This window comes from Trichosurus vulpecula, chromosome 5, assembly GCF_011100635.1.
Source record: "Trichosurus vulpecula isolate mTriVul1 chromosome 5, mTriVul1.pri, whole genome shotgun sequence".
NCBI lineage: Eukaryota > Metazoa > Chordata > Mammalia > Diprotodontia > Phalangeridae > Trichosurus > Trichosurus vulpecula.
In genome coordinates this window covers 152,587,306-152,602,999 of record NC_050577.1, presented here as the reverse complement: position 1 = coordinate 152,602,999, position 15,694 = coordinate 152,587,306, and the positions used below count along the sequence as shown (strand labels likewise).

Below are 15,694 nucleotides of genomic sequence, written 5' to 3'. Positions count from 1 at the left end.
TATCAATTCATTTTATGAATATGATAATGGAGTTAAAAATGCATTTCCTAGTGTCTTCCATTTTTTTAAGAGTTTTGGGGGATGAGAGTTCATTTAGCCCCAAGCATATTTTATCAAAGATTGTCAGGAAGGAAAAACTCCACATGAACCCCATAGAGAACAAATTTAAATCCAACTATTTCTAATTTTCAAAAGTTTCAAAGGAAGAATTTTCATCAGTTATATTGTTTCTCCTCAGAGATTTGGATATATCCATGTCACATCTTGATAGCTGTCATTAGCAACTCCCCATTATCCCATCTCTCAATATATGATGCCACACTGACTCTCCTTAAGTCAGGGGACCCATGAGAACTGTTTGTGTATGCCAGGAGCACTGGCCAGCATGAGTCAGTGCCCTTTGCTGGACACTGCTATTCTGGGGACTAACCTCATTTTGGAATGTCTAATCTTTGTCACTGTAGCATACTTTTTCTTCCTCTGTGCACTCCACCAACTCTGACAGCACTGTCATTAATCATATCCATGGAATTAATCATTGAGATGTTCAGTTCCTCTAGGGGCCAGGGAGAAGGCAGGATTCATTACTCAATGGTTTCTTCTTTATACTAGGTCCAGATTATAAAGAGTTGGATGTTCACCTTCGGAGAATGGAGTCTGGATTTGGCTTTAGAATCCTTGGGGGAGATGAACCTGGACAACCCGTAAGTTGATTCTACCTGGTTTTCCACATTACGGCTGTTGTCTATGTAAATATCAGAAAATATCATGCTTTTTCAGGCTCTGAAAAGAAATAGCCTTTCAGAACTCTAAGAAAAAGAAAAGAAAAGTTTATGGTCAATTGGAAAAGATAGATGTTTTAAAATGTCAGCATGTCCATCTCCAGTAAATCATTGTGAATAATTTGTATTCAGTTAGAAAACGTACACAATTATACACTCCTCTTCCTTTAAAGTGGATTAGATTTTTTGTTTGTTTGACATTGTTCAATTATTTGGTTGTATTGAAATGCTAAATTTTCTGTAGAGCAGCCTGTGGCTAGACCTACAATATTATGAGGATGTGTGTGTGTGTGTGTATATATATATATATATATATATATATATATATATATATATATATATATATATATATGAAGGCCATTTTTTTGGAAGTAAGTTGTAAATGTTTGTAATTTTTTTTTTTTTTTTGCTTTTTGCTTTTTGGCAGGGCAGTTGGGGTTAAGTGACTTGCCCAAGGTCACACAGCTAGTACATGTGTCAAGTGTCTGAGGCCGGATTTGAACTCAGGTCCTCCTGACTCCAGGGCCGGTGCTCTACTGACTGCGCCACCTAGCTGCCCCTAAATGTTTGTAATTTTAAAACAATCTGTCAATCAGTAGAATTACATGTGACATTTTGATGGAGAGACAGTAAGGCAAGGAATAGAGTAGTTAAAATCAAGCAGAATGTCATACAATCCCCCACATGATTATTTTTAGGCTAAGTTGTAGGGTTGAGGATGGAGGAGGAAGGAAGCTTCATTTGGCATGGTTGGTTTTGTTGAGGAACTTGGACAAAGCACTTGTTTGGCTATTAATCATGTTGGCATGCAGGTCTGTGTACCTCTCACTACTCTGGGTGGATAAGAGGCAATTTAAAAGGGGAAATAGATTAATTAATGCATTAGAAAATAAGTTTAAGATGTCAAATGTGTTTAAAGATAAAATGTGTCAGAGAAGTTGGGCTTAAGAATGAATATTAAAATGTAGACTACAAAATGACTTCTAAAAATGTGTTTGGCATAGTAAGAACTGAGTGACTAAGCCTAACCTTCAAGAACTTTATTTCCAAAAACTCTTACTGTCCAGCAGTAGAACGGACTGATATGTAGGCATTGAACTTCTGTGTCACTGAAGGCATTTAAGTAAAGGCTGACTGATTCCCATGGATTCTCTTGAAAAGCCTTCCACACTATATTGGAAATTGGACTCAATTCAATTAAATTTGAGTCAACAAACTTTAACTGCCATACTATGTATAGAACGTCATTCTAGGAAGTGGGGGATTTTTTTTTTGTTTTTAGTTAAACAGGGCAGGGCCAAATATCTTACTTGTCCTTATATGAATTGCCTAAACAGAGTCATAACTAGCAATTTTGTGGCCAGACAGATACTTCATCAAACACGTACAGATCAAGGCAAGGCAAGAAGCATTTACTGAGCAATTACTGTGTGCCAGTTAGCCAGTCAACTAACATTTATTAAGTGCCTACTATGTGCCAAGGACTGTGCTCAATGCTCGGAATACAAAGAAAGGCAAATAACAGTCCTTGTTCTTAAAGAGCTCCCAATCTAATGAGGGTGACAACATGCAAACTACTATGTACAAATAAGATATGTACAGGATAAATTGGGGATAATCAATAGAGAGAAGGCTCTAAGACCGAAGAAGTTTGGGATTTTGAAAAAGATAAGCCTTTAGCTAAGAGTTAAAGTAAACAAGTTACTGCTTGTACAAAGCACTAGGAATGAACAGGGTGTCCCTAAAGTCTGGACACATAAGCAAAAATACGTATTTTGAAATATTTGGAATATTAACAGACCTTAGCCCCCTTGACTTCTTTTTCTGGGGTATGCTAAAGGAGAAGGTGTACTCAATAAAAATCACAGATACAACACACTTGATTGAACTCATAAAGAGTGAATGTGCTAAAATTGATGGTAATAGGGAGTTATTGCATTGAGTTCACATGAATCTTGCAAAACGCATCAACCTTTGCATCACAAATGATGGAAATTATATTGAAGATGTTATTTGTTAATATTTCAATTAAATGAAATGTTGTTGAAAATTTCATTCATTTCATTTCTTGAAAATAGGCATTTTTGCCTATGTGTCCAGACTTTAGGAACACCCTGTATAATCTAATGGGGCAAAAGGGAACTGAAAAGGTTGGGGTGGGGTTGAAGATATCTGGCAGAGGGGCATGATATTGAAGTTCAGAAAGTCAGAAGCATAGTTGTGAAGGAAATGAAGGTTGGCCAGCCTAGAATCTTTCTTAAATGGAAACCCCAGGAGGAATTTGCCAATAGGAGAAGGGGACCAGCATAGTCCAGGATTAGAAGGGCAGTAGTTAATGGATGTTCCAGGGTATGATTCCAACTGAGACATGGCTTTATAGCCACAATGGAGACCTCACGAGTAATTCGCCAATGGGAAAAGGAATGCAAGAGGTATTCTCACATCAAGGTTTAGGACAAATTTTGATGATGAGAAACATAGACCTAGGGTACTTTGAGGCCTATGCTGGAGGCTGAGGGAGCAAAGTTGCTGGCCTGATCCAAGAAGGATTTCCCTGGGTTTTGTAGCTGCTGGAGGAGGAGGGAAGAGAAGTCATCGTTGTCTGGTAGCTTATTTTCATTTAATCATTCTTGCTAACTAGATGCTAAGCTCATTTGTTTCTATGCTGTTGAACAAAAGAATATAAATGCAGTCTATGCCTTCTAGATTTTGACATATAGTAGGTGCTTAATAAATGTTGATTGATTGGCACATTCAGGAAACACCCTAGTTGTCATGTCTCAATTCTGATACTGTCTTCCAACAACAAATTCTCTGATCTGATAAGGATGGTCTGTAAATTTCACAAATAAGGATACTTCAGGAAATAACTCAGCCTCTTGGTCCCTGGACAGGGGACTTAGGATCTATCCGCCTTGTAATGTCACATGACCTAAATTATCCTGATGTTGCACAGGGCAGAAGAGGTAATAAGGTAAAATAAAATTAAGACATTGATTTGTATTCAAAAACACCTCTACAGTATTTACACATGTAATATACATATATATACGTCATGTGTAATATATGATCTATATAATAGCTCCCCGTAGTCTTCTATAGCCACCTCCATTAGTTGCATGTGTATGTTTTGGCTCTTCATTTAGGTTGTTAGCTCTTCCAGGACAAGCATTTTTTTTTTTTGTTCATTCAGGACCCTATCCAAATAGTGTGTAGTGTTCTGTGTGCACAAGGCAGGTACCACTAATTAATTAATTAGGCAGGAATGTAGAGCATCTGTATGACATGACTGATCGCTGAAACTCATTATAAAGTCCCACTTTTGGAGTACTTTGGGCACCTGAAGCTTTTACCAGGTCTTCAAGTATAGCTCCATACAGAAAGAACTGCACTCATCTGATGCGAAGGTTGCAGACACACACATGGCCAGGGTGAAGTCCCGATTTCCACACCAGGTATCAGTAAAACAAAGTGCTCTGAGCCCAAGTTTCCATCATTATTCAAGAACAAGAGCAGATCTACTGCAAGTTATAACTGAGCTATATTCAGTTCATATTCAGCAGGGCCTCAAATTCACCTCAGCACTGAAAGATACAAAACTCTATTGTTAGGGAGAGGGTGGTGTGAAAAGGATCAACTGAATCCCAGACGTTGGAGGTATTCAATAAATGTTAAAGTCATGATAAAGAAGAGAAAGACAAAGGTCATCATTTTCACTTTTGTCCCACTCCTCTTCCCCCACCCAAAACGGCATCTTAAAGCAGAATTTTAAAAGCATTTATTAAACATCTGCTGCCTGGGGCTACTGTATTAGATATTGAGGAAAAATGCAAAATTTAAATAAGTCTACTCAGTAATCTTTACAGACTTGCAGGGGGCATATGACACAAAAGGAGGTGGGGGTGGGGAAGGAAAAAGGAATAAGCATTGATATAGAAACTATCATGTGCCAGTCACTGTTGAGTGCTTTTATAAATATGATCTCATTTGATCAAGCACACACAAACAAAAATAATAAGAAGTACCATAGTACAATGGAGCAGGCAATATAGTGCAATGGAAAGTGTTCTGGCTCTGAAGTCAGAGGAGTTCAGTTCAGAATCTCCTGACACTAGCTTTGTGGCCTTGGGTCAGTCACTACACTTTCCTGGGCTTCAGTTTCCTTAATTGTAAAATGAAGGGGTTGGACAAGGCAGTCTCTCAGATCCCTTTCCCCTCTAAATCTGTGGGCTTATATAGATACAAAAATAAAGAATGATATTAGGAGAGAGGTGCCAAAGGCTATGAGATCTGAGGCAGAAAGTTCATCATTCACTCAAAAAATAAAGAAGGGGGAATTGAGTTGGGATTTAAATGAAAAATTCAGCATATGTGGGGAGATAGAGAAGGGCATCCTAGGAATGGATGACAGTATAAGGCCCAAGGGTGGAGAACCTGTGGCCTCGAGGACACATGAGGCCCTCTAGGTCCTCAAGTGTGGCCTTTTGACTGAATCCAAATATTAATTTGAATCCAAATAAAAGGATTTGAATCAAAAATAAAAGAATTTGCTCTGTAAAACTTGGACTCAGTCAAAAGGCCACACCCAAGAACCTAGAAGGCCACATGTGGCCTCAAGGCCACAGGTTCTTCACTCCTGGACTATAAGCAAAGTTACAGAGGTTAAAAAGCACAGGGCCCATTTGGAGTGATTTGTCGAGGACCTATAGGGAGGGAGTGGTTCTAAGACTATCTTCTTCCTCACCCATCAATTCAACCACAAACCTTATTGTTTGCTGTGTGTCAGGCACTATGATGGGCAATCAATACAAATGTGAATCCAAGGACAAATATGAAACAATTCCTGTCCTCAAGAAGCTTCTATTCTATCACCATCCTCACCACCATTAAGGATAATTTAACTCCTCAAAGGCATTGCTAAAGATGAGGAAGAGAGTCAGCATCAGCTGCAGTTTCCTCTCCCTTATTTTTGTTCTGCTATCTCTTATGTTTCAGAGTCACAGGGAGAAATTCAATACTCCCTGTAGTATACTTTTTGAGGAGATAGAATGGATTAAACAAATTAGAGGAGCAAGGAAGAAATTACCTTTCAAATCTACAAATAGGGAAATTTTCATAACAAAGGATAGAGAGAATGACAGAAAAAAAAAGACCACTTAGATTGCCTAAAATTTAGGGAAAAAAACCTTCACAAACAAAAACAATACAGCTAAAATTAGAAGAGAAACAGGTAACTGGGGAAAATATTTATATCATATTTCTGATAAAGATCTCATTTCCAAGATACATAAGGACCTGATTCATTCTTATCACTTACATCTTACAGAGTCTATGAAAAGGACAAATTAAGTATAAATAGAGGACAGAAGCTACACATTTTAAGATTTAGCACTGTTTGAGAGCATGTTTAATGTGGTCTCTGGAAAGAGAGTTCTTGTTGTTTCTGACCTAGCACCAAAGCAGTTGTATTGACACCAAAATGAACCATTTTCCTAAAAATGGAGCTTAGGACCAAGTGGACCAGTTGTGGTCATATCCTCTTCTTCTTTGCTGCCCTCTGTTCAGAGGACATTCAGCATCGTCATTCTTCTAAAAGTTGGCCTAACCCCAATAGCTCATCTGCTCCCTCCAGTAGGCAGGCTTCAAGTATTCGTGATAAGCTTTGGATTACATGGATTGAAGTTCATCCTTATTGTAATTGTTTAGTTTTACACTGACTTTTTCCTTCATTTAAATGATTTAAAGCAAACTCAAGCTGAAAGTTACAAATTTAACATTTCAACTGTAATGCAGAAAATTAAATCCCACTGAAGGAAGTAAAGCTAGAGAAGACCAACTAGAAAATGGAAAACCTTGAAATCCAACAAATTGAGCTAGGTAGACAAGAAAGTTTCAGCATAAGGAAACTTCATAAGAACTGCCTCCCTCCTTCCATATAATGTAAATGTGGAGTCAACATGTGAATAAGATGGGGGAGCCACATTTAATTGTTCAAACATTGTAAAGGAAGCATTTCAGACCTCAGTCCCAAACAGAAGGCCCCATAGGTTATAGCTAAAAGGCTTCTGCTCTCATACGTACAGAGTGGTATTGACATCTCATGGTACACATTAAACAAAACAATGTTGTTTATAGTAAATAATAAACAGCAGGGCTCTAACTCAAACAAAGCAGATGGGCTTCTTTCCTGCAAGAGGGAATGCCTCTCACAATTAAAATAACAATAGAAAAGGAAAGAAATGAAAAATTGCCATAAAAGAACAAAAATGGGACTTCCTGCTGTGAGTGGAGAAGAGACAGGAAGCATTAAGATGGTGAGATTCAGGAAATAGTTCAGTGGAATGCTGGACAGCATCAAGAGAAAAACTGTGTGAAAGAATAGAGAACTATATGCCAGTGGAGTCACTTGGAAAGGGATCAAGAGCAAGTCTATGAAGGATTTTTAAAATGGAAGAGATGACATGTGGTAAAGTTGTCACTTCCAAGTACAACAATCAGTGTTATTGAAGTGGAATTGATGGTGGTGATAATATTACTACCTCTAATAATAATCATAATGATAATGATAGGGAGGAGTATAACTAGCATTTACACAGCACTTTATGATTTACAGAATCCTTTACTTTATCTCTTTTTTATTCCCACAATTATCATCAGGTAGACACTCTTGCTATCCTCATTTTACAGAAGGAGAGCCTGAGGCTGAGAAGGGTTAAGTGACTTACCCAAGATCATACAGCTAGTACGCGTGAGAAGCAAGTCTTGAACCTAGGTCTTCCCCACCCCAAGGCTGGCCCTCTATCACTTCTGTCACACTGCCTCTGGCCCTTGTACATTATGTATTACATTCATTTAAACTTAAAGTTCTACATAAAAGACTGTTATTTTTATCCATCAAAGGCATTTATTAACCATATGTGTGTGATCCTCTCTGTATATATATATATACACACAGAGAGAGAGAGAGAGAGAGAGAGAGAGAGGCACTCTGCTTTTTCTTCACCTCCCTTCAACAAAAAATTTTCCGTTTTTGTGGAGAAGAAAAATATCTCTTAAAATTATTTTTAATGTGTGTTTGAAATCAAAGACAGTCATTGAGGAGGCAGGCATGACATAATGGTGGAAAGAACTGTGAGACTACATTGTTTTGACTAGGCCATATTGGGTTAAGAGAAAAGACTAGAGCAGGTTTTGTTTGAGAGCTTTAGGAATTGGTAGACTCTTAGAGAAAGCCATCAGACGTGTTGTTCTGCCTACCTTCAGGCACTCCAGAACACTGGAGTGAGAGTTGGAAGAGCTGCCAAATCCTGCCTCTTTTTTATTCCATGTTTGACCCTGGGGAAGTCAATTAATCTCCCTGGGCATTAGTTTCATCTTTAAAATGGCGGGGTTGGACTAGATAGCCTCTAAGATCTCTTTCAACTCTAAATCTAGTATTATATCGCTTTATTTAAAATATTCATTTACTATTTAAATCACTTTGCATCCATCCTGAATTGGTGTTTCAAATATAATTAGGTTATAAATGAGCATTTTCACTTGATAGTTATTAGATTGGCTGGCAAGCCCTTACTGTGGGAAATTCAAGTCCTTGGTGAAATTAGGAGGGAGGAGAATCATCTTTAAACTCTTGCAAACAGGGCAGGAAAAACAATGGTCTATTGCTGTGATCTTCTATTTTGCAGTATGTCCAAGCTGGAGCATGGGGCATAGCCTACTTTTCCTCCCTTGATGGTGCTTACATCTTGTTTTCTTTGGGGGCCAAGGGAGTAGTGGTTTCCCAACAGGACCTTTCATTGCACACTTTTTGGAAAGACTGCCCCCCTCTCCCCTTACAGTCATGGCTTTCTCTGTGTGTATTCTCTGTTTGTTGGTTGGGTTCTTTCAGTTGGCGTCAGAATGATTTGTTCGTGGAGAACATTCCATTAAAATGGCTAATTTACCAGCCAGGAAGGAAGCCCCACCGTAACTATAAGCCCAGCAGCAGTAAATCCACAAACATTCCTGTCTCCAGGTAGCTAATGATAAACTCCCCCACCAATGTGCACAGGCAATCAAAAGGTCACAGCCTTCATCGCATGGGGCTACCTAAATGCTTCTTTTTGTTGTTGTTGTGCAGTGGAGTTAAGTTAACCTTCATTTTGACTGGGTCTTGTACAAAGCACTTTTCCAACTCTTTGAAACACTCCATAGTGGGTTGAGCCTTTAGAAGAATAAATTGGAAGTCTTTAAAAAGAAACTCATAAATTCAGCCCAGCATGACTAGAAAGGGAAAAAATGAAGAATGTAAAAAAAAAATCAGGAGGATGCTGAACTGTGGCAAATTTGGGGGCTATTTTGCAGGTAAAGAAGCTTTCTCTAAAGCCAGTCTAAAACAGAAGAATTGTGACTTCCTATAAAAATAGCAATGAGTCACTTCATGAAAACATTATATGTCACTTCTTGCCCATAGAAGATTTTGTTAGTTTATTTGTGTATGTGTGTGTATGCATATGCGTGTGTGTGTGTGTGTGTGTGTGTGTGTGTGTGTTTCAGAAACTAGAGGAAAGAAATCAGATTCAGTATGGGAAATGTCTGTGCTTAGGAATGAAGAAAGCTACTAGCTTGCCTAAGGTTTTGAGGATTGGACTGACTGTAACTTTCACTCATCTCATTCAGAATGGCCTGTCTACATAACAGTCAGCAAGTGCGTTAGTCATTCAAATTATATTGCCATGTTGCTATGTAGACATTCTGCCTTGAACGGTTTGACTAAAAACATAGACCCTTTCCCACCTCAGCTATTGCTGTTGACAATTACATAATCTTTCACCTGCCAGTTAAAAGACATAGACCTAATTGTAAATTCTCAATCTAAATACATTGTCTGAAGGTTTTAGGTCATGATTGACTTGGAATTTAGCTTGGGAGACAGATGCAGAACCTGAAAGCTTAGCACATGCCTGACACTTAGTAGGTGCTTAACAAATGCCTGTTGGCTGATTCCAATAAATAAACCAGGTTGTAGGCAAGTAATAATCATCATGAAGATTAAAACACAATCCAGAGAATTGGCAGCTCTGAAATTTCTTCAAGTTATTAATAATCACGCCACAAAATAATTACATCATGATTTATTCACTCAACAAACGTGTATTAAGTATCTAATGTATTCATTGCAGTGTGCTAGGTGCTGAGATAAACAGTTTAGCTAAGACAGCCCTTGCATTTGTGACGTTTGCTTAACAGCTCAGTAGTGGGATGACACACAAACACAAATAAACATGGGAAATTGAAATGGGAACGGACAAAAATCTGGGGACTGGCAAAATCGTTCACAGGCCAAATGGGTTATTACCAGCAAGACTGAAATATGGACACCTGCAACTTTCCTCTTCATGCAGACAAGGTGCTGAAGTGAAACTGAACTCCAGTGAAAGCTAAAAACCTGAATTTTACCCTCCTTGAAAATTACCACAGGATTCTGGGAAAGAGCTTTTCCACACAAGAAGACATTTCTCCCATGTGCTGAGCATTTTTAGATAAAAAACCCATTTCAGGGGCTAACAAAGTTGAGAGATTATTCCATAGAGGAAAGAACCATGAGACTACATTGTTTTGACTAGGCCATGTTGGGTTAAGAGAAAAGACTAGAGCAGGTTTTGTTTAAGAGCTTTAGGAACTGGTAGACTCTTAGAGAAAGCCATCAAACATATCATTCTGCCTTCCTTAATCTTCCTCAAACACGTGCCCCAAACCTACTCCTTTCCTCTGTGGCAGCCCAAGTAATCCTCCCTTCTTGGCCCAGTCAGATCCATCCAAACAAGAAACTACTTTTGTTGTTTTTAACATCAAATCTTGTTTTAACCAACTTTATTTGTAGGATGTAAAATGAGAATTTGTATTAATATTCTAAGCTCACAACCACTAAGGATTTTTCACAAAGTCAGAGTTTATATTCTCTAAGGCAAGGATCAGTTTTAAATGTAAAAATAATTCTTGGCTTATAGGCCTGAAGGATACAAACAGGGGGTGATGGAGGAAGGGGAGAGGGATTGGGACTGAAGGGGTGCCATAGTTAGCTGTCCTCTGTTCTAAGGGATGGAAGGATTTGCACACTAGGGATAGAACCTTGTCCTGTATCTCCATCTCCAGTTGTCCTCCATGATGGGGGAGTATATGGAAAGAAGATGGCATATAGGAGGAAGTGTTTATTAAAGCATTTTTTCCTTTCTCATTAATGCTCTAGATCTTGATTGGAGCAGTCATTGCCATGGGCTCAGCAGACAGAGATGGGCGCTTGCACCCTGGCGATGAGCTGGTCTACGTGGATGGCATTCCTGTGGCGGGAAAGACACACCGATATGTTATTGACCTCATGCATAATGCAGCCAGAAATGGGCAGGTGAACCTAACTATAAGAAGAAAGGTGATGTCTGTAGGTACGTTGCCAAAAACTGGGTTGGGAGAATAGAATTATAAGAAGGGAAGAAACCTTCCTGGGAAAAAAAAATCATTAGGAATCGGAACAAATTATTAAACTAGTTGATTGTTTTCATTTTAGGAAGAATCTTACTGCTTAAATATATTGCAGAGTTTTGGTTTGTTTTAGTTTTTAATTGCTCCCATTTATACCTCAACTACCAAAAAGCCCCACCTCTTGCTTATAACCATTAAAGTTTTCCAGCAAAGGCTGATGCTAATTCAAAGAATGCATGTTATTCGGTGAATGATGGTTATAAGGAGGAAACTATAGTAGTTGAAAACACATCTTTGGAAAAAAATGGCCTTCGCTATGTATACCAGCTGAGTTCTGTGGCATTGTGACAGTATAATAAGCCAACCAAGGGGGAAAATTGACTTTCATTGTGAGGTCAGATAAAAAGTAGCAGTGAATGTGGTACTCAAATGTAGGAAAGGACAGCTGTGTCTAACTTTGAGAAAATACAATTTATCCTCCCCCCAAAAAATCACACTTACGGAGCAGATAAATCAGAAATAATTATTCCCTTTACATTGGGATTCTTTACTGTACAAAAGGATTCATCACAGATTCTCTTTAAGCCTCCAGCAGCTGTATTTATAATATAATTGCACTTAGAAAAGGAAATAATAACACAGAAATCTTTCAGGGACACAACTATTATGTACATAAAATAGGAGAACATCTATACCTTTATGCTTGATTTTTTAAAAATAACAATGTTCTAATGATTTGGTAGCGTAGATGTTATTAGGATGGGTGATTATATTGTGGTATAATAGGAAAAGTGCTAGACTGGTAGGCAGAGGACCTGGGTTTGAAACCTGCTTCTGCTACTTATTACTTGTGTGACCTTGGGCAAACCACTAGACATTTCGGGGCCTCAGTTTCCTTGTCTACAAAATGAGAAGATTGGACCCAGCTCTACGTCCCTTCCACTTCTAAATTGGTGGTCCTCTATTATTCCATGAGCTTGGTGTTGTGCCCTCAGGTGCCATATGGAGCACCATGGCTAAGATTTGCTTATAGACAATGATTCCCAGTTGATCATCCATCTATCTGATAAGGCATAAGATAAAACAACCTGACTCCAGTTTGTTTATAAGAAGCTAACAGTGTGTACAGGGGAAAGAATGTTGTCTCTGGAGTCAGAAAAACCAGGGTCCAGATTCCACCTCTGATGGGACTTTGAACAGATTCCTAAATCTCCCTGGGTCTCAGTTTCCCAATTAGTAAAACAAATGGGGTTGGATTATATGGCTTCTGAGATCACTTCAACTCTAAATCTACCCCCTCCCCCAGAATGCTATGACTTGCCCAACATCACATAAGCAATAATTAAGGGCAGGGCCAGAATTTGAAAACAGGTCCTCTGGTTTCAGATCTAACAAATTTTCTCTCATGCCATGTCGTTTCCCATGTCAGAGGCAGGATTTGAACCCAGATTATTCGGGATCAAGGGCCAGCTCTCTATATCCTATTCTATACTGTCTTTCACTGCTATAAAATCATTAAATACTAGAGCTAGAAAGGGCCTTAGAGATCATTTGGCCCGAACATTTCATTTTATTGCTGAGAAAACTGAAGCCCAGGAAAGTGAAGCCACATGCCCAAGTTATTACAGAGAGTTGGTGACAGAGCCAAAAGGTCTCCTAAGTCCTAAACTAGCCATATTTCTGTTCTACCAGGCTGCCTCCTCAGAACATCTACAGTTATGATAGCGCCTTTTTCTTCTCATGAGCCTACTTCTGATTCAGGGATTCACAAGCTTACATGCGTGATGACTTTTAATTAGAGAAGTACTTACCATCTATTTGTGACTGGAAAAGATGAAATTTAACTATCAGATAAAAAGCCCTTTCTTTCCTTTCTGGAAACTCGACTTGAAGCTAGAGCAATCACTTAAGAAGGCTGGGCAGAAGAGTTGTCAGCCCTCCCCAGAAGAGAGCGATATATCTTGTATGGTGTAGAGGTTTTGCTAAGAGATGCCATTAGTCTTCTGAAATTCCTGGCACACCACTTGACCCACCAAAGTAAAACACCTTGAATTATGCCTTATCCTTGGGAGTGATGCCAGGAGGAAGGCAGTGTTGGCCTGGCTACCATTTAACTCTCTCTCTTCCTGAGAAATGATCTTTAATAACAGTCATTTGGGGGTAGGAGGGAAGGTTGCATGTGCTGGGTGTTTGGGAATCTAAACCTGAATTAAAATGATACCTGATTTACATGGAAATATATTGCAAAAATGCAAAACTAATGCAGCAACATAATTTCACGTTCCCCTTGCCTCTGGCTGATTATTGCAAATTAAATTTTGTACTCATCAGCCCAAGCTGTGAGGTTTTATGCCAAATGCTGTAAAGATACATTTGCACAATTTGTGAAATATGTGACTTCTGCCGAGGTGCTCTCTGCTACAATTTTTTTGCTGGCTTTCCAGTTAGGCTTTCAAGTGTAATTCATATTTGAAAATGTTCTGTGACAACTGCTCATTTGTACCAGGAGCTTTTTCCACCTTCTATTCCTGCATCTTTGAATGTAGCATTAGTGGGGGATGATTGAGCCTGGCCGAGGACACTTTGGTAACGGTAAATGTCTGCAGAATGAGTGATAGAAAGCCATGGCGAAGAGACAAGCTTTTCCTTCCCTGATATTGTTTCATCTGGGGAGAGTCAGCAGCCTTGAGTGCTTCTAACTATCCCACTTAGAAAGGGACACAGATTAAGATTACGTTTTGGGGAGTTTTATTGTTTTTTTTTTGTGCTGAATGGATGATTTCTTGCCAAGCAAATACAATGACTGGGAGGTACAAGTCCAACATGTGTTCACTGGGGTCAGGCACTGGAGAAAAGCTGAGCCACATTAGCTTATAAAAAAGACAAAAGACAATTGAGAGGAGGAGTGTTGCTATGGAACTGGAAATTGGAAATGAAAATGTAATAATATTAAAATAAAACGTGTCGCTAGGAAAAAGGATGCAAGGAGTTTAACATTTTCATTCATAATGTTTCATTTTTAATAGGAATAACTAGCTTTTTATAGAGTTTTAAGGTTTACGAAGCACTTTACATATGTTATTTGATTCTCACAACAACCCAAAGAGGTAGGTGCTATTGTTATCCCAATTTTACAGATTAGGAAACTGAGGCTTAGTGTCACAGAGCCAGCAAATGTCCGAGGCAGGATTTCTGACTCTAAGTCCAGTGTTCTTGCCTCAACCTCTACAAATTACCTATCTCCTTGCAATCTGGCTTATACTCACCTTATTGTTTGTTGTTGGGTCATTTCAGTCATGTCCAACTCTTTGTGACCCCATTTGGGGTTTTCTTGGCAAAGACACTGGAGAGGGTTTGCCAACTCCTTCTCCAGCTCATTTTACAGATGAGGAAACTGAGGCAAGCAGGGTTAAGTGACTTGCCCAGGGTCACACAGCTAGTAAGTATATGAGGTCAGATTTAAACTCAGGTCTTCCTGACTCCAAGGCCAGCACTCTATCGATTGTGCCACCTAGCTGCCTCATATAAATGCTAGCAATAACCAAGAAAGAAAATACTGGGTAACAAAAACTAGCATAATAATGATTAAAATAATCATATAAATGATAGCTATGAGTATGGTTTTTATTATTATTAAACTAATTTTTCTTACTACTACTATTACTACTATTTTCCTCTTCCTGTCCAGTAAAATGTAGGAATTCCCCAAGGCCAGGATCTTGATCCTCACCATCACTGTCATTATACCTGTGGTAATGTCATTCCCTTCCATGAAATAAAATATCATGTATTCTGCATCAGAGAAGAGGTGGCAGCTAGTAGGGACCCAGGGCAGCACATCCTCCGACGATAGGCCTAACCCAGGGAGACCAGGGGAATGGCAAATGCAAGGAAAAAAAGATAGGCAGACCCCAGGAACAAGAACTCATAGCCACAAAATAGTCAAAGGTTAAGAAGAAACAGTGAGAATAAGGCTGGAAAGATTTTAGTCAGGCCGTAGAGAGCATTGAATATTAGACTGAAGAGATTTTTGTTTCTCAATAGGGGGACATCTGAAGTTTTTGCAAGGCAGTGAAATGTATTCAGAGTTGAATACTAGGAAGATTCATCTGAAGATAGTGGGAAGCAGAGTGGAAAGGGACCATACCAGGTCTAGTCAAGAGGTACTAAGGGCTAGGATTGGAGGGTTACAATACGAAGAAAGGCAATCATCTGTTTCTTCAGAAACACAAAGAAAAGCCCAATAACTCCCAACATAATATTAACCAAGATTTTTATTCTATTTTACATAAGTTATCATATTTGAGCCTCCCAATAACCTTGTAAGATGGGTAATTTTGTTTTATTGGTTTTTTTTTTAACTTGTAATATTAGCAATTCCTGAAAAAAAAAAAAAAAACTCCCTCTGCCAATGCCAAGCATCACCTTCTCTGCAATTTACAATCTTAGAGCAG

At 38.8% G+C, this 15,694-nt stretch overlaps 1 protein-coding gene across 1 annotated transcript in view; it reads left to right on the top strand.

The window, feature by feature from the left end:
- The window catches only part of LOC118851095 (membrane-associated guanylate kinase, WW and PDZ domain-containing protein 2-like), a 389,772-nt gene that overhangs the window by 180,208 nt on the left and 193,870 nt on the right, over positions 1-15,694 (top strand). Inside the window, exons 9-10 of the mRNA XM_036760647.1 lie at positions 613-704; positions 11,011-11,203. Of these exons, the coding sequence (XP_036616542.1) occupies positions 613-704; positions 11,011-11,203 (285 nt within the window). The remainder of the gene's footprint in view (positions 1-612; positions 705-11,010; positions 11,204-15,694) is intronic.